Genomic DNA, 20,633 nt, shown 5'->3' on the forward strand with positions numbered 1-20,633 from the left:
TCTTTTGTGTTGTTTTCCTCAATTACGAACTGAGAGCGAAGGAATCACAATTTTTAATTCAGTTTATACATGTAAGGAGTTTACAAATGTTGTAATTCTATCGACAAATCTAAACCTTAGAAGATTCCATATTACTAAATTTTAAATTTGATGATAAAACGCAACTCTATCACATCAACAGAGCATTAACCTGTCACTTAAGGTATGAAATTAACCACTCAAAGAAAATGACAGCACAAAACTTTTCAACCACATTTTGCGTAATATTTCAGTCTATGTTTCTATTAATATGATGTCACATTTAGTCAAATAACAAAAGAATTATTGTGAAGCTACCTAAATATTTAAAAAAAAAAACCGCAAAATTACAAGAAAGGGAGCACAAACATACACATAGAGAGTAATTCAAAATAGATTTTCAACAACGGATCTGACTTGAATCTTTCTGACAAAATTAACATATATAGTTTAAACAAGGTCGTATACACTATAAAATCAATTAAGTACCTATATGACCATATATTCTCAACCCAGATAAGCATTCCATAACAGTAAGCACTCATTTAATGTATATCAGATTAACACAACTTACTTATCTATTTATTGTGGATCTGGATCACAATTTGTAGGCTAAGTATATATACAATGTTAACTGTGTTGATCTTAACGATCGCATGCACTGTTACTCATGCAGAAATTGTGCAAAATGCAAATATGGAAAGTTTGTCAGTTGCACCTTGGCACTGTCATGGCTGCACTGCTAGTATATCGCATGACAGTTTGAATGGAAAGCAAAGTATTATGATTTCTCACAGGTACTATTTTAGTTTGTATATCAATTAAACAACTTAAAGTGTATGCTCAAATCACACCCTTAGTTTTGATGAATAGCTTCATATACTTTACAACTTTTGAAACATTTGTACTTAATCATAATTATTATATATAGTACTTTTGTGGGTTACGGAAGAGTATTGATATGTGAAAGAGGTCGGCATGCTATATTTGCATAAATGATACGATATGTATTTAATTTCATGCTTTCATTATTTTGATTTTTAGAAATGTAGGTAAATATCATTTGTTTAGGATTTCAGGAAACTATTTTTCCCCACTGTGTTGAAAACTTATTGGTGAATTTGGAGTGTTTTCTCCTTTTTGGTTGTTTTGTTGTTTCTTTGACACATTCCCCATTTCATTATCACTGATATATGGTAATATTACCTTGCACTGATTATTTTCGTACCTTTGCCAAAACGAAAAAAAGACAATGAGAAAAAGCCCATACTGCATAGTCAGCAAAGACCCGAAATGACAAAATTCATACGAGAAACATTTAAAGCCTAACTGTGTGCTACATATGGAACGTAAACCAGATAGAAACAAGACGTATTTGCTTGCCTCAAACCAATACTAGTATGTAGGAAACTCCTCTTCCTCAACTTACACTGTATGCACTAGCTGCTCAAGGACCGGTCGACCATCATATCAAATTTATAGAGAAAATTTAGAATCAGTGATAGAATTTTTTTTTTATAGTACAACAACTTACTAATGCATCCTAAGTTTTAAACAATCGTTAAAAATGTGATGCCGTTTAGGTAGAATAATGTCAACTCCGAGCTCTTTCATATACATCTCACCTTAACTACAGGGCTATGGCAAGGTGGATATTTGTAAATCATCAGTCTAATTGAGTTCGTTGATAATCGTTTAGGTGACAAGGCCAAAAGTCACGATATAAGTAGTATTTTAAGATCTACAAACAGTGAATTTAAAGCTGAAAAGATAAAAACAATCCCACTGAATTTAAAAATATTTGTTCAAGTGAACGAATTGCAAAAACAATTTAAAAATCAGAAAAAAAACCCATTTTGTTTTAAAATTTCTTTATCAGATCGTCACTGTTTGTATGTGTGTATATCATAAGTGTGGCATACTGAATATTTCAGGCGAGCCGGATGGGCTGGAATTGAACAGACAGTGCAAGTACAACCGAATCATTATTACTTCTTCAATGTACACTTAAAACTCGTTAACATGGTCCCAGGACATATGTACCATCATGTCAGTGTTAAGTTCAAATATACAGTTAACAGTAAGTATTGGTTTAAGGTATACAAAAGGCGACCTCTAGGGATTTAAAACGGCCTCGATGATCTCGTGTTACCTTGTTAGCTAGCATTGAGTGAAGGCATTCTACAGTTAGAGACTCTGCTGTATCGAACTTATTAAAGGAGGGCGAACGATACCAGAGGGACAGTCATATTTATAGATCGAAAATAAACTGACAACGCCATGGCCTAATAATTAAACCACATACAAACAAATGATAGTACAAAAGACACAACATAGAAAACCTAAGACTAAGCAACACGAACCAAACCAAAAAACAGGGGTGACCTCAGATTCTCCTGAAAAATAGGCAGATGCTGTTTCACATGTGGCACCCGTCTATTTGTTCATGTTATAACAAACCCGGTAAATATTCTTATTCGGTAGGTCATATTCGTGATGAAAAGGGATGGATTGTAGTAACAATTTAAGGAAAATATCCGTAACGGCCAACCAACTAGTGATGGCGACCGTTTAATTTAAGTAGGGGTGATTTCAACTTCATCATTTTGAACTCTTGTTTTTATAGCTGCCTTATGAGCAGCAACTCTCTATCGATGAAATCATGAACTGATTTTTTGTCGTAAACAAAGTTTGTATTTTTGCTTTTCCCCTAATCACACGTAAAGACGTTTTAACGAAGGTTAGTGTCTGAGAGGCAAAACATATGTCTATATTGGATGACATATGAAAAAGATGTAATCGTATTTGCTAGCATGTTTTAACATCTAGAGTGTCGATCTAGTAAAATTGATTAACCAAATGTTCGATGGATAACGTCCAGTGTCAAATTCGGTCAAGTACAGATCAAAAGGATATTCATTTTAAATTTATATGTTTTGACTTTATATTTACGTAATATTAGCCACTGGACGGAACATATTAATTATTCATTATTATTGTTTACGGATCAAAGAAAGTTCACATGAGCATTAACATAAAAAATAAACATGTTTTCTTCTGATGCATATGATGTATGATGTCTCCAAAATTCCAAATTATGGTTTAATTTTTGATATGGAGCAAGTAATGAAAATGGTATAATATGTTTTCATTTTTGAACTTTATCGTTTTATTTATTGACTTTCTAACTATAAGTTCAAGGTATGCAATTATTTAATTATATGGGAATATAACATACTTTATGAAAAAGTGTTTACATCTATTGCTATTAATGAAAAACAATTAGTTTAATCTTAAAGAGTGCTGTCAACACTACGTACAGTCAGTACACATTGCAGTAGCTCCCTTAATAGTAAAAAAATGCAACAGACTTCGTTCGTATTTTGCCCGGATACATTTCAGATCATGCCTTTAATGGAAATCGTATTGAGTGAAAAAAACAAAAACAAGTCAGACTAGATTTGTAAATTTTCGAAAATACAAAACCAAAAAAAATACCAAAAAAACACCAAGAGTTATCATGGTTATCGTTCTAACAATAATATGCTGTACACCTTTTATAATATGATCTATTGTAGGTCACGTTCACTATGTCAGAATAAGTTACTCACCGATGCAGCAGGTCAGTTTTGGTTACCAAGAAATAGGCGGTGATTTTCATGTTCCGAATGGTAAATATTTAAATTCGAAAGAAACAAAAAAGTATTATATGAGAATTCTAAATTATGATCAACCTTTAAAAAGGTATGGCAAATTCAAATGATCATCGTCTGCAAAATGAATTACTTTTAGTCACAGGGGGAATATCAGAATGTAAAATGACCTACTTGAGTTGACTCTAGAAAGAGCTTAGTATTTTTTAATCTTTTATAAACAGAATTCAAAAAGTGTTCCATAAAGTTTAAATGTTAGTAATTGCTATTTGTAATTAAATACGTACAGGGGTCTATATTGTTAACATACATATTTCATTTGATTGCTGGTGAATAATCGCAGATCGTTGTCAATATAATTGAATGTTATGCGAATGTCATTTTAGCTACGTTTTTTTTCTATAATATATGCGTGACTTATACTTTTCACAATACCATGCATTGTTTTATAATGATTATAGAAACTTTTATTTGACTTATTCCTTGACCTTTGATTGTAAACCGCATAAAAAAAACATTGAAATTTGAAAAAAAAACGTTCATGGTGTTTGTTTCAAATTATTTTTATAAGAAAAATACACAACACACTTTACTTCAACGAGGGGACATGTTTCTCTTTTTTTTTTTTTTTTTAAAAACAAATATTTTGTTCCCAAATTCTATAACAAAATATTGTGGTCAAGCAGATGAGCGAATATATCTGAATTCAGACTTTCGCCCTACATAATAGAGCTTATTTTGAAACAAACGTTAACTGGTAGCATCGAAAAACTCTCTCAGTTTTGAAGTAGAGTGGTTGCTCCCTAAATATTTCGATTTAGACATAATATGCATTATGTAAAATTTCATTTGAAATTGTTAGGTGTGAACAGTATAACCATTTATATTGAAATAAACGAGGCTGCTGCAAACTATTTGCTGGACGATGCAACATTACAAGAGATAACACCAAACACAAACTGGAAATTAGAAGCACAAGCAAGGATTGAAAAAATCAGGAAAGCTCCTCTTAATATAAAGTATGTTCATTGTTTAAAATTTAAAATTTTGAAATGACAAAGAAAGGAGGTTAAACTTAGTTTAGTTATAGTTAACGAATCAACCACTAGATAAAGCATGTGACAAAAATAATACATGTTTAAGTAAAATTCGTCTGGAAATTGGATATTGAAAATTGGAATTCGGATATTGAAAATGGGAAATGGAAAACGGAAAATAGGAAATTAGAAATACGAAATACGAAACGGAAAATGGGAAATTGAAAAATTGGAATTGAGATATAGGAGATGAAAAAGTAACATACATCGGTTTCACATTTTTACGTAAGGATATTAGCTACTCGGTTTCGAAATACAATGCATTTTGAAACAATGTAATTAATTGATTGCTGATCAATAAAAGATCGAAGAAAGCAGGAAAAAAATGAAGGGTTTCAATTATGATTATTACCTTAATGCAGGTATGAATTCATTTGAATTCATATATAGTCAGTCAAAAAGTAATAGATACAATGTAATGATTTTTATATTTTCTGTTAATCTAAAAAAAATAACTTATTTTTTGCACGTCTTTATCACCTTTAGGATTGAGAACCATGACAATGCTGATACTAGTGCTTTTAAGATTGAAGTAAGTATTACTAGAATTATTTCACTTGACTGGGCGGGGTTTAAGAAGTTCGTTTATTTAAGACCAGTCCATCCATAGACAGGAGTTTTGTGATAAACTCATCAATTAAGTGTCCAGTTATTATCCCCATATTATACACTTAGTTATTTAGAATATACGTTTGGTGACACTAACAGATGATAAGAATTCAATATAATTTGTAACGGCAATCAACCTATCACAAACCTCTTCAAATAGACTGTCATTATGCAAATTGAAACATAAGCTCCGCCCGATCAGTTAAAATAATATTGGTAATATATGTGAATAACAATTAGTATGTTTAAAAGTTAGAACTTTGTAATTTGACAAAAACTATGTATTTAATACTCATATCTCTTATAATACAATGAGTTTTATCACGTTTTTTTTTAAACTTAAGACATTTAGAATAAGCTAGAATGATTTTTTTTTAATTTTGAAAACCATTCATCATAGCCGCAATTAGCAATATGTATGGAGGGGGAAATAATAGTGAAGAGGAAAGTGACATCTAAAAGCTCATGAATACTGAGGTTTTTTTCCTGTACATTTCTTAGATAAAACAAGTAACGAGTAGCTTTGCATTTGGTACGGCTGTGCGTGCAGACATTATGATGGATCAGAATCAAAAGGCGTATCATGATTTCGTATACAACAACTTTGAATGGGCTACTATTGCAAACAGTCTGAAATGGAGGCTTATGGAATTCACACAGGTAAACTACTCTTAGAGTATACTTTTAGTTCGCACGAAAATATTTCATTTGATATTTGTAACCCCAAAATCATTTTTTTTTACGATTTGTGTGTTGCCAAATAATTTTATAATTTCCCTATAACTATGACAGAAGTACACACAAAAAAGGTCGTATGAATCATTTTCATTATCTACAAAATTTATTTGCTTTGAAATACAAAGAGACCAATTTGGATGATTCCGTCAATGCAGTATCATGTCAGTCAAATTATTAAGAAACTACGACGCGTATCAAGTACAACCGAATCATCGTTAAATGATCGAAAACTAATTAAAATATTGCCAGCAGCAGTCTGTTTAATGTATCATATCAAATTGTGCTTTTAGCGCTTTTTTTATCTAAATACATAGTGTAACATTTTCACTTGTATTTGATTGGTTAAGCTATTGTTCATATTCATCAGTAGGAAATGACAAATATGGCTATGTTCACACCACATAATATTCTCTGAGAATAGACATTATTTAACGAAATTTGACCTAGAATGATTTACTTTTACAAATTATGACTTGAACTAAGTGTTGTCTCATTGGCACTCATACCACTTTTTCTTATATATATCTAAGAAAGTCTTAATGACAAGAACTAGGCATATAAAGGTTGATATTCCTAAATTTAAAACGCATGAAGTTTTATTGATGTATTGTAATGAAACAAAACGCTTAGGGTTTCTGTAATCAGATTAAATAAAATGTAATGTAAATACTTTTTGAAAGCTTATGGATTTTTGTCAACACTGTTGTTTTATTGTGTTTCTTTTGTTTACATCCCCCCTTAATTGAAAAACAATTCATTTTATGAACTTCAAGGTTTAAAAATTCCCGATCATAGTAGTTGGGATGTGTTAATACAATTAGGATCTGATTAATAAAGTTTGAAATACATTGTGTACCTTATACCCTGTTGTATTTGAGTGTAACTGAATATATATTACAGGGTCACCCAATATGGAATAAAGGAATTCCAGCATTAAACCTTCTCCGTTCTAAAAGGTAGGCGTAATAGAAAATATATATGGTATATTTAAACAAGGACCGAATATTAATACAATATTAAAAACAGTATAAATACCACAGCAGATACGAATTCCAATTATTAATGTTCCTTTAGTGATGATCGAAGCATACATACTTTAAAACATGAAAAGCTAATATGAATGTTGAAGACTTAGAAGATCATTCCAAAAACGACCACGAATCAATCAAGATCCGGAACGTTGTTATCTCAAAAACAGGAAGCATTTATTATTTGGCACAACTTTTTGGAATTTTGGATCCTCAATGCTTTCAAGTTTGTACTTGCTTGGCTTTTTAAATATTTTGATATGAGCGTCACTGATGAGTCTTATGCTTTGTAGACGAAACGCGCGTCTGGCGTACTAAATTATAAATAATCCTGGTAATTTTGATAACTATTAGTAGTAATATTTCCACTGATTTGTAAAAGAGTGGCGAAACAATCAAAATCACAAGTAGGAAATTAGCGATGCCAAGGCAAAAAACAGACCGAAAAGACAAACAAAGGATACAAAACATAGCATAGAAAATAAACGAATGAGCAACACCCTACCAAACAACCAGAGGGGTTACAGGTGCTCTGGGAGGGTAAACAAATCTTTACAATTAGGTGTATGAAATATTGCTGGTTAATAGTGCACGTCTAAAAGACCAAAATGTGAGTATAAACACAACTTCTGACATCGAGTCGACTAGTGTTCGATTTCACTTCTAAGTACCGCGTTCTTAGCGGATGGCAGCAAATGTAAATACAAATTTTCAAGTTTTTTATTTGAAGCGGACAGTGGTGGAGTCAAACGCTTCAGTACTCACCACAATGCCACCAATGCTATATTATGGTGAATTGGGGTTACACATTAACAAACATCTCATATGTATTTTGAATTATTTATATTGAAGTTATTTCTAAACAATACTAGTTTGAATGTAAATTTGCATCGTTAATGCACATTTTATATAAAAAAGCTTGTGTATGACATTTTTAGAATGAAGGTCAGAGGTCACAATATGTTCTGGGGAGTACAACATAATTGTCCGAAATGGATTTTGAATATGACTTCATCAGATCTGAACAATGCCATGCATGCTAGAATTCATGGAATGATGCAACATACAACAGGGAAGTACGTATCATTTTAACAATTTCATAAGTTGCAAACATAATATTCTAGATCCCGGTACTAAGTCCCAGGTATTATCTGATATTGGTATATATGTAACATACTGAATATTGCTATCCGAAAACTACACCAACTGTATATCCAAAACTATCAGAATGTAATGCGTTCAGACGGTATCAATACGTGTAATTAAAATTATGATACCGTTTCCAGTCTTTATTCTTGCCGTTATATTTAAAACATATTTTGTTTGATTTTCATTGAAATATTTTTCAATAATTACAGTTCTTTTATATTAAGAATGAAATGTGTACGCATTCAAAAATGATGTTTTTTTCCTCCTTTCATCTTCACCATTTTTTTTTAAATAATGCTCACAAACATAATATACGATGCAGAGACGGGATGCATATTAGATGGGAACGATGCTTATCCGTTCATAAAGGTCAAAACAGCCTGGTATCTAGCGTTTACAATAAAAACACTGTATACTGTCGATCATCTTAGCACCAATCGAAAGTCATATTATAACACTAACATGAATAATGATCATTCGGTCTAAATCTACTTGAATATATATTTTGATGAGTGTCTTCGTATCTCTGTTTATTAAGTAATTCGGCAATATTAATTCTGAAACAGATGCAAACGTAGGCTTTAGTAAAACAATCAAGAACACTTTGCCATACTTTTGCTAGTAATATATAATATGGAGATGTTGTATGAATGCCAATTAAAAAAAAGAGACAGATATGGTATTTGCTGGCTAATATATCCATTGTAATGAACATGTTGCCGTACGACCTTCATCGATGCAGACATCTCCTCAGTATACCATGCCAACATAGTTTTATTTTTAAATAAGTTATACATATGTCATGCATGTATTAGTATTCCATGTAGTATACTTAGGTACTATGCCTTTTAGAGTTGAACACTGGGACGTCAACAATGAGAATTTGCACGGCGATTTCTACGAACAACACATGTCTAGTCCTAACATTACAATGAAAATGTTTGAATGGATGCGATTACAAGACAAAAGTATGAAACTATTTTTGAACGAATTTAACGTCGTAATGGATTCTTCTTCGACAACAGTACGTACATGTATATATAACTTTTATAAATTGTGACCTAGATCGAGAGTTGTCTCATTGACACTCAAACCATATATTCTTATACCTATGTATCTCTGAAATTGGATTTGGGAAATATAACTGTAAAAAAGACAATTCTGCGAAGAAAGAGAGAAAATAAATACCATGGCATGACAAAAAAAACCAGTCTACAATTGTTTTATTGCATTGTATAAACATGAATTCACATTATAAGAGCTTGAATCTACATTGTAATAACTTGAATGCACATTTTAATAACTTGAATCCACATTGGAATAACTTAAATCCATATTGTAATAACTTGAATCCCCATTGTAATAACTTTAATTCACATTGTAATTACATGACTGCATATTGTTATAACATGAGTTCACATTGTCTCATCATGAAAACCAACCCAAAAACTATGAAAAATAAGCAGTTCTTGCTTCCTTGTTTAGCAAGCGCCACGTTTTAATGTCGAATTAAATGTAGCGTTCCGTGATATTTTTACAAAACGTAGGATGAAAAACTGTAAAGTCATAGGAAATGAAAACGAAAAATGTAAAAATTTAAAACTTGCTGATAAGAATTTGAAAAAATCAAAATGCAGAAGCTGGATTCAAACAAATTTTACACCATTAGAATAGATAATTCATGTTATACCTTAAATGTTTTGTTTGTCACCTTAAAATTTACATAAATGACTGCATAAGATTAATTACATGTAAGCTACTGTGTCTAATATTAGATATCTTCATATAAGACGTACTCTTTTCGGAAATAAAAACCTATTTCTTTTTATGCTCTTTCGTGTTTACATAGTTTGCTTTTTCAATCCAGGCATATAGAAACCAGGGTGATATTTTCAAAACTTCCGGTGTACCTATTTATGGACTTGGTGTACAGAGTCACTTCCATTCAGTTCCAAGTAGCATCGACGTTGTGAAGGTATTCTCGAGACAAAGGTTTCTTTGATAATTATAAATGCAAAAAATATGAAATTACAAATGTTAAAATTAAATGTTGAATTAAAATCAGATTGATATCATACTATGATACAATCTTTAGACTAAGTTTGAAGTTGAACATAAGTGACAAATAAAAGTAAAAAATACAACATTGATTAATAGGACACATGGAATACGACGTCTACATCTTGACTTTGTCGTATGTGTGTGCACATCTTTTATACTTTTAATTTTTTTTTTTAAATAATTCGATGTGTATGAAATGTACAATCGTGGTTCTTGTGTATCTGTCTGGTGCATCTGTTGTCAATAATGAACTTGTGGTTATTTAATATTATAATATATTGATCAGATGTGACTATAAGTAGATGTCGAGAAGACGTCAACGAGACAAAAAAAAGAAGTAATAATCCGAAATGCCGATAAAGTGTCATTTGTGTGTATCTTCAACAATGTAAATAAAGGCAACAGTAGTATACCGCTGTTCAAAACTCATAAATCCATGGACAAAAAACAAAATCGGGGCAACAAACCAAAACTGAGTAACAGTGCTTATATATTAAAGACAAGTTGTTGTCAATCGACAACACTCGAAAACTCAAATATAACATTTAATATTTACTGAAACCTTTCAAACATCTACAATGTGTTGAAGTGACGTTCTTCGAGATATACAAGTATTGACATTACATTTTTTTTATATATGTCATAGTACCGATTAGATAAGTTAGCGGAAGCTGATTTACCACTCTGGATTACTGAACTGACAATTCGCGAGGCAGATGAAAACAAAAAGGCTGCCGTCTTGGAAGATATAATGACTCTATACTTCAGCCATTCCTCAATTCAGGGAATTGTATTTTGGGGTTTTCAAAATTCTTCAATACATGATCATGCTGCAGCCTTAACGTCAAACGATATTGTGGTGAGTACATTTGATTTTTAAAATTTCAATTATTATAGACATTATTAAAATGTATACACTCAAGATTGTTATATAATTTATCTGAACTTTGGTAGTTTTAACTAGTTTAGTAAGATTATCGGCAACAATGTATAATGGTCATAAACCAGAAAAATTATTGTACAGTGTAATTAAAAAAAGGACTTCCCAGTTTCGCAACTAAATATTAAAAAGGGATACAATGACTACATCTGAAAAGCAGGATTTAAAGAAGAAATAGATATTTTATTAAGTTCAAAGCTTGTTTGATGATCTAGTCGAGATCCCTGATTTCTCTAAATTTTGAATTAGATTATTTTTCCTAATTCTTTATTTGTATTGCCTGTAATTCTCTATTTTTTATATTTTAGCACCCCCTTTTCTTTGTTCTTCAATTCCCCTATTTTTAAGCGCTTTATTCTGCTATCGTTGTGCAGTATTCTCTTTTCTGCCATCTTTATCCATACTCTCGTTGTAATCCAACCGATAAAAGGAATGGCTAGTGCATCATATTAAATATATCCAACAACACTCTACACATACTCACTTAAAACTAGCAAATTAACTCACTTACCAATTTGTAGCATCTCTGCTCTTTGATCCGGTTGTTGTCTTTTTGATATGTCCCTCATTTTTTTTCGGTATTTTTTCATCTTGTGCTTCTTGTTTTTAAAGCCAAATGCCGCAGGAAGGAAGTACCAAGAACTGTTTCATAAAACCTGGCGTACCAACGAAGTCCATCCAGTTGCTTCGACTATAAATGCCAAAGGGTTCTTAGGAGATTACGAGTTGACATTAGTCCATCAAAATACAGTTATTCATACTGAAAATTTTACTCTAGACAATAATGGCGCAAACCCAACATTTCATATCAGGGGAACAGGTAAAACTTTCGTGATACTAGTATTAACATTTGTTTTTATTCCGTATGTTTAATAGTGTTTGATAGGGAAAAAAATGAATGCAATGACAATCATGCATCTATTAGCAGACAAAAATAACCATAATATACCATAAAGTCAACTGGAGCGAAAATTATAAACCATAGAAATAGGTCTATATTATATCTCATCTCTCATTCTTCAAAATAATTAAACAAGCACTGAAGGAATGCATGAACAAACATTTTTGTCTAAGAACTAACAAAAAAGTAATGCACACTGAATACCCTTGAGGTTGTTTCCTAATATAAAAAAAAAGTATTAATGTTAAGGGTGTAAATCATGTTCGAAACGTTGATGACACCACGATCACGTGACAAAATTATGTCTATGAGATGATCGATTAAAAACCTGTCAGCTAATCAGATGCTATTTCGGAAAATAAATTATACGTGATTATTGGTTTGATTGTTCCTGGTGAAGTTTGATTACAAAAAGATCCGCATTGAGCACACACGATATATAAAAAGTTGTAATTTAAAGGCAACTCAATAGAAATAGGCCTGATACAACAGCTATACATGCGAAATGTAATTTTTTTCCTAAAGGTGCTAACGTATTACTTTCGATAAATTACGAACTACTTACCGATATAACAGATTAGAAATAAATCCTCGTTTTCTTGTATTTCTATGGAAAACATCGACTTTGGTTTGCAGAAATCAAAATTTTCCCATTTAAATTGTTTTACATTAGTATTTTTGGGGGCCCCTTTATCAACTTGTTGTTCGTTGTGAGATAAGACTCCATGTTGAAGACCGTTAATTGACCTCTAATGATTTACGTTTACACCATGTGACTTTAGATAGAGAGTTGTATCCTTAAAACTCATACCCCATCTTCTTACATCTTTACCACTTGTCTGCAAAGGAGACTTTGACTACTTTAGTTTGCAATTTTGTATCAGATATACTTTTATAGTCAAAGGTAGTGTTCAACAACACTTAATGTGATGGAAATATTGGAAATTGTGAGATACTGTATTGGTATCTTTCGTCCCTCTTTTAAAAGTCTTTTAAATTTACCAAAAACAATTATAGTCTCTTAAGTCAGAGTTGATAACTTTAAGAATGTGAACCTATATAAAAAGGAAATGTGGGATGATTGCCAATGAGACAACTGTCCACAAGAGACGAAAATGACACACACATTTACAACTATAGGTCACCGTACGGCCTTCAACAATGAGCAAAGCCCATACCGCATATAGTCAGCTATAAAAGGCCCCGATATGACACTGTTAAACAATTCAAACGAGAACACTAACGACCTTATTTAAATAAAAAAAGAACAAAAAACATATATGTAACACATAAGGCTTCTGGCTTGGTACAGGCACATACATAGGTAATGTGGCGGGGTTAAACATGTAAGCGGGATCCCAACCCTCCTGCTAACATGGGACAGTGGTATACAAGTACTATAAAACGAAGTAAGAACGAACTATGAAAATCAGTTGATAAAGGCTTTACTCATCAGATGGACAAAAATACAAGTAGATGTTGCCGGGTACTTCTACATTTCGACAACAAAAAGACAGCTAGCTCAAAGCCATTAACAACTAATTAAAAAACATGCATATATGCTATCGGTGGAACAAACCATTCTCCTTTTAAAACAATTATAAAAAAGGATCTCATCTTTTTAAAAAATTGAAATGTGTTAAGGGTTACAGAGCATGTTCAATCCTAAGTATACTGACTCAAATGATTTCGATTTGCAACATACATCGTGTATGTAAATGCTGAAGTGAGTATGCCTTTTTAAAATTTACTATTTCATAATAAAATCTGTGTTCCTGTTTTTTTGCTTTTAAATTTTTATTTCATCTTTTAGATGGACGCTTCCTTAACTGCAGTCATTCAATCAATGTCTGTTTATTTGCAAGTTCAGGGGTCCATGTCGCACAGGTCGCTTTTGGATAATACTCACACATGTTATAGCGTCAAATCTCACCTTAGATAATAAAATTAAAAAGCATGTCAACGGTTTAGACTTCTCTCATTTATTTTCGAGATACGAAAAGGAGATATTGAATGATTGCCAAAACGAAAGCTATCAAACAGAGTTTTAGATTGTACAACACTATATTCAATGTAATATTTTCTATCATCAAACGATCATTCTGTATTTCCAAAAAATCCAATGGTATATAGTAGTAAGTATATCAATACATCTAGTAACCCGGATAATTCAGTACCCCCCCCCCCCCCCCCCTTAATCGTTCTTTCCAACTTGTCAGGTTAATGAAGTAATCGTAAAAATCTAATGGTATATAGTAGTAAGTATATCAATAACTCTTGTAACCCGGATAATTTAGTACCTCCCCGTAATCGTTTTTTCAAACTTGTGAGGTTAATGAAGTAATCGTAGATCAGCAGAATAAAAAGTTAAATTATTCGGGTCAATTTTCATTATGAATCTTAATTTTAACTTATATCGTAATTTAATCATAATTCCACCAACTGTCGTGTAATTTTAAAATACCTACCACGTGTATCGACATATTCTTAGATTGTAAGGGATAACACGATATATATGCCACCAATTGGACATGTACTTCTTAAATTTTCAGAAAAAGTAAAGTTATCTCCATAAAATGTATTGACTCACTGCCAGATCTGATAGGAAACTTCGAAACCGATTATACTATATATTTTGTTTTTGATTCAACTGAAATATTTCTTAATCTTAAGTAGAAAAGCACTTATATTGTACAGTCGAATCATCACCTATAGACAATTTGTCTTTAATTTGTCCCTGTTGGATACGCTTACACTTGTTGATAATAAAAGACGAACATTTACTCTAAAAGCATACAGAACGGACTGCAATAAATTTTGATACTCTGCAATATTCGTTCTCAAAATGGATTGTTTTGAATCTTTGCAAATTGGCTAAAATTCTATGTTTTTTGCCTGAAATCTAATGAATTTCTTTTTGTTTAGAGAAATTGCATCAAACTTTTAAATACTACAGCTTAATTCAATTTTTCTTAGAAAAAAAAAGACAATTCTCAGCTACCTTCAAATTCTTCCTGCAATAACAAAAGAAAATAAATAATATACATACTAATATTTTAGCATTTCCCTGTTCTAAGTCATATTGTACTTTTAAATTTATACAATAAACTAAATTTTTAGCCTTCTGAAATCTTACATTCAAAACTCAAGGCTAAATTTTTAGCTTTCAAAGATTCTCAATTAAATGTAATCAGCTCGAGTTTTAACTATAAATTTGATCAGTTTGAACAAAAACAGTTGATACATGAAAAAAATGCTAAAGTTTTAGTAAAAAAAAATAACATGTTGATCGCAATGCAATATAGTAAATTGTAAATTATAAGCCTGGTACCTTTGATAATCGATTTTGGAGATGGAATTTAGCGACTTTAGCGATCATTATTTTGATTTGATCACGAAAATCACGAGTAAGAGTTTACATTTAAGTTTTGAAACAAGCACTAGAATTGAATGTCCTACAACATTCATAAACTGTCATCAACATGTAGAATAGTTTATCATTATTATACTAATCGACTTTTGGTGGGATTTTATTTCTCAATCTGTAGGAATTATGTGGTTTTGGTAGGATTGATATTCTTTTCGACATTTTGAGATTGCCTCAGGCACCAGCAACCTCTTCAATACTATAAAACTATAGTTTGTACCAGGCAGTATATATATTGTACATATGCCTCATTCAATGTAAAGCGCTAGAAATTAATAGAAATGTACTCTTTTGTAATTTAAGTGATATAGTTCCATCTTTTGCTAATATGTGTGAACAAGATAAGTTTAGTTTCATTCTGAAAAGTAATGATACAGACATTAGTACTGTAAGTGTAGCTGGAATAAGCGATATGTATGATTTGAACATTCATTTAAAGCAAAAATAATGTTGTTAAGAACTTTTATAGTATTAATGCTAATTGTTAATGGCTTGAATTAATAATTTTGTATGAATAACACCTCCACGTAATGTAAATATAAAATATGTATCTCTTATCATTGAGAAAATATGTTTGGTTTGGTTTTTTTGTTTTTGTCTGTTTGTTTGTTCATTTTTGTATTTGTATTTGTATTTTGTAAATGTCGGCTGGTATCATTTCTGTATAGGAATTTACACCAATAAAATTATTTGATTTGATTTTATGCCTATGGTTTGTCTATAGTATGTGTTGACACTTTAAAGTAAATGTCTTCTATTATAAGGACTCTATATGAGGTCAAAAGACATGGAACATGGTATTTGAAAAAAACGAGAGAAAGTTTAAATGAAAACCAGACATGAACTCTGGTTACAATTCATATTTTGTTTACATATTTTCATACAAAATAAAACTAGCAAAACTAGTTATATATAGAGATTAAATAACGTTCAAGTTACCAAGTTTCTCCTCCTCTTCTGGTATGCTTATTTCCCTTGAATACAATTATCATTTATATTAAGAAAACACGAACAGTTGATGTATTGTAATATTACAATAGAGTAAAAACAACTTTGCGCCATTTTGTAATCATAAACAGTCTGCGTCCTTCAAATGCTTTAATTATATTTGATGAATTTATAAAATGTCAAACGTTTACGTGATTTTAACATTTAAAGCGCCTTTATGATTAACATTTTGTCTTTAAAACGCTTGAATAATTGTATCACCTTTAGATTATTTGGTTCTTTAATTATTAATGTTACAGCTTCAATAAAAAAAATATCATTATACATTTCTAATTTTATTTAACTGTTCCGAACTTAAAAGATTCTATAGACACACATTTGTGATATATCAGCTAAGCATGTTCAGATTTGAATGACAATATTTGAGTTAAGAACCTTTCACTTGAGCTTCTCATCAGTATTTACATGAAGATCAATAATAGGAGATTAATGAAAACCAAAACAAATAGATAGATGTACACTTAAGTCATGTAAGTATACGTTATCAGTTTGTGTAAATGCCTTGTACTTAATTCAAATTTCAGAAACGTACAGGCATTTTTGTTGCTAAATCCACGAAATGATATATCAGACTATACATTGTTTCCCTACATACTTCAATTCATACAACAATACACTTAGGTTTAATTGTAATCTTTATATTATTGGTGATTAAATTAATCAGATATTAATAACCAAATATTCAGCTGAAACTTCTACTTAAAGAACCTTCAATTGGTAAGTGACATTCCACATAATAGTTAAATTTGAATATTGTCTATATCGCAAATTCATTTTATTTTGATATTTTAAAACATAACTTAACATGTATTGATATCCAGGTATTTATTTTTATATATTTTATAAATGAGGTACCAAGGATAAGTCTTCCGAATTGTGATAATTTCATTATGACATAATTAATTGTGATGTAATTGGTTGCTTTATTGTGATGTCCCCACAGCTGGCCTTCGACTATTTTATCTTTTTTGTGTGTTATTTTGGCACTTCAACTGTTTGTTTTGTTTTTTTACATCCTTAGCTTTCTAATATAAGGTTCTGAGCGTAAATGATGAAGATCAACCCAGAATAGCTTCATTTTTATCACTTTTGCAGCGATTTTTGTTATAAACGGTTATCTTGGTCTGACCCCAGTCACGAACTGTTTTAAAAATGCTATAATATGTAATATGTTAAACAACACGGGCGGAAAATGTAAGGTAAACTTTGTTTGCTATAGTGGACAAAATGATGACGACAGTGCAACGTGTGATTTTGGAGGAAATTACCGATGCTCACGTTTTTATATATAATATGCATGTTTACCACTCTAGTTTGTAGTTCAGAATCTTCCACTTAAGCATGTTTACCTTCTCATCCACTGGAGGTATGACTGAGAATGTCAACCGTTAAAGATAAGTGCAAAACAAAACAAATAAAATGATATAAACCATAATAAAAGTTAGTAGCCCAAGCAAACGCTTGCATTCAGTTATACAACTCTACACATAAGTCGACATTTCAAAATTTTGGCATTGACAATTATGAAATCATTTGTGCGCTCCCGCTGAATCATCCAGAAAAGCACTCTGGGACACTTTGTTTATGAAATGTAATGGAATTTCTACATGCTATCAATTTTTATGTATGCATAAAACAAGTCCTTCATTTTTCGGCGAAAGCTTATAACTTTGTGTTATAACTTAATGTCTATAAAGTGAGCTGAAGTTTAATACTGGTATTATATGGCTGATTCACTCGTTGAAATTGATCTTTTTTCTATGGAGAACACTTGTTCTGCTGACAGAAATGATAGGGTCCTGATATTTTGTGTACTTTAATATCCTATACTCTCATTCAAGGTTTATCCTTAACTTGGTCTCAACTTTTGAATAATCTCTTTCAACTGTGTCTCTGAATGTTATTTCTGACTATACAGCTTATATGTATGTTCAACTTGGCGTTTATTTTTGTTGTAGTTCAGTTGTTTTGCTGTTCTATTGTTTTCCTCTTGTAGTTGATTGTTTGGTTTTGGTTTGTAATCCGGATTTGTTTTTATTGTTTAATTAGATTTATGACTATGGCGGTATATTACTGTTGCTTTCAGTACGATTAAAGAGTTTTTTCATGATGAAGGCTATACTGTAATATTCATTTTCTTTGGCTGGATAGTAGATCATTTGGCAATCATTAAACCTTACCCAACTATAAAAGTTATTTCATGTCTAGAGTTTATTACTATGAAAGGAGGAAAATAAGAAATAAAACTGTTATGTTGAGAAACTTTAAAATACCCCAACAAGGAGAGTGTCAGTCCACGTTAATACAAAAATTGAAAAAGGGCACTGTCTCTTGTCAAATGAGGTAAAAAATTATAAGCAACAAAGCAACAAATTCAACAAGCTAAATGAAACACAATAATACATCAAGACAATAACAAACAATAAAAAGCATAAACCTGGTGGAACTGAAACCATTTTTTTAAATTATGTCCTGTACCAAGTTAAGAATATGTCAGTTGTTTATCAGTTTGTCCGTTTCTATAAACTTATGTTTTGGACAGGCTATTTGCGATGTTTTTTTACTTAGATTTTTCTTGGAGTTAAGTATTTTTGTTGTTCCTTTATTTCCTTTTAGCGACTGATTCGTATAATCAACAGACCTTGAGTTCTTAAGGATTCATTAAAAATATGGCCATTTCAACATGTTCAAATCCTTTTTTTCTGTTTTATTATTTTTAGTATGTTTCTTCTATCAATAAATCAACAACTACTAGAAACTTATATATGATTAAAATAATTTATTAGCATAGTAAATACATAACAATAAAATAATGTGATCATGTGATACATGTAAACTATGGAATAACAGAATACCATTAGCCAGGTCTGCCACCTGTTAACTGTTGTTGTCCCACTGGTAAATTACGAAAAGGGCTATTTGTAATAGGACCATGGTAAGGTGTTGCATAGGTACATCCTGAAAGCTGATTAAGTCTTTCATGTCTATACTCAGTGCATCTCAAACAAATGCAAACTGGTAAAATGTGCACTAAATAATGAGCATGACAGGTTTTAAGTTCATGCAATAACCTCATAAAATCTTCTGCACTTATATGTCCCTGTAAATTAACTCCATGTAAATTAAGTAAATAAAACTCATTAATGACAGAACGATACATTGGTTTGATATAAAGCGAATGAATTGCAACAGCATTTTTTGCACTAATTTTTCGTGGCAGAAGCAGTTTAACAAATTCTGTTTCCAGTTGGAACTTTTCAATCAGTGGAACAAGAAGAGCTGTTTTGCCCTCTCTGCATCTTTTTACTTCACTATTGTCATTTACTAAGCATTTAAATAAAAAGCCTAATGTAAAATTGCGATTATACTCTGATAAAATAATTTCTATTTCTATTACATCATTTTCATTTTGCATTTGCATATAATTATAAACAACATCTAATAAAAACTCACTTCTTTTTAGTGCTAAATGAACTTTGGTCTGGGGCGCAATGGTAACCACACTGGGTTCACCATCATGACCAAAGTTTAAATGAAGAATTAGCTTATTCATGATAGAATTGCAATATCCCTTTTCCTTTTTTTCCCTAACTATTTAATTATAGTTCCCTATTAAGAATAATATTCTTGCCCGCCCCAAAAAGGAAAAAGGATAGAAGCAGATATGTTTTCAAGATGCTTCTACACCATAGCAAACCTTCAGACAATCATGTGGATAGTGTTTTTAAAACACTCTTTGAATGTCCAAACATTTGGTCTTTAATGTGACCCTTGAAGGTTAATCAAGAATCAACAAAATATAGTTTAAGATATCCAATTATTTTTAACAATGACAAAATATAAACAGTTTATAACTAATTCTTATAATTCATCATTGCAGTGGGTCAAACAGCATAAAACTTCTATAGGCCACGGTGGACTGAATATAATATATATTAACTAGAGGCTCTAAAGAGCCTGTGTCGCTCACCTTAGTATATGTGAATTAAACACAGGAAGCAGAC

At 31.2% G+C, this 20,633-nt stretch overlaps 1 protein-coding gene across 1 annotated transcript; it reads left to right on the forward strand.

Annotated features, from left to right (window-relative positions):
- The first annotated feature begins 617 nt into the window (after positions 1-617).
- On the forward strand, positions 618-14,096 carry LOC134727978 (uncharacterized). The gene is made up of 13 exons (XM_063592375.1): positions 618-815; positions 1,953-2,098; positions 3,597-3,689; positions 4,534-4,690; positions 5,255-5,300; positions 5,879-6,037; positions 7,016-7,071; positions 8,082-8,219; positions 9,145-9,316; positions 10,160-10,267; positions 11,000-11,212; positions 11,906-12,113; positions 14,008-14,096. The coding sequence occupies exons 1-13, from the start codon at positions 646-648 to the stop codon at positions 14,094-14,096; spliced, it is 1,755 nt and encodes a 584-aa protein (XP_063448445.1). The 5' UTR covers positions 618-645.
- Positions 14,097-20,633: the final 6,537 nt, after the last annotated feature.

This window comes from Mytilus trossulus, chromosome 8 (assembly GCF_036588685.1).
Source record: "Mytilus trossulus isolate FHL-02 chromosome 8, PNRI_Mtr1.1.1.hap1, whole genome shotgun sequence".
In the NCBI taxonomy this organism is placed as follows: Eukaryota; Metazoa; Mollusca; class Bivalvia; order Mytilida; family Mytilidae; genus Mytilus; species Mytilus trossulus.

What these genes read in the sequence shown, in the direction of transcription:
- LOC134727978 (XM_063592375.1), top strand. Translation starts at nt 646, where the DNA reads ATGTTAACTGTGTTGATCTTAACGATCGCATGCACTGTTACTCATGCA. An exon ending in GTAGCATCGACGTTGTGAAG is followed by an intron (nt 10,268 to 10,999) that starts GTATTCTCGAGA and finishes TATATGTCATAG; the next exon opens with TACCGATTAGATAAGTTAGC. An exon ending in TAACGTCAAACGATATTGTG is followed by an intron (nt 11,213 to 11,905) that starts GTGAGTACATTT and finishes TTGTTTTTAAAG; the next exon opens with CCAAATGCCGCAGGAAGGAA.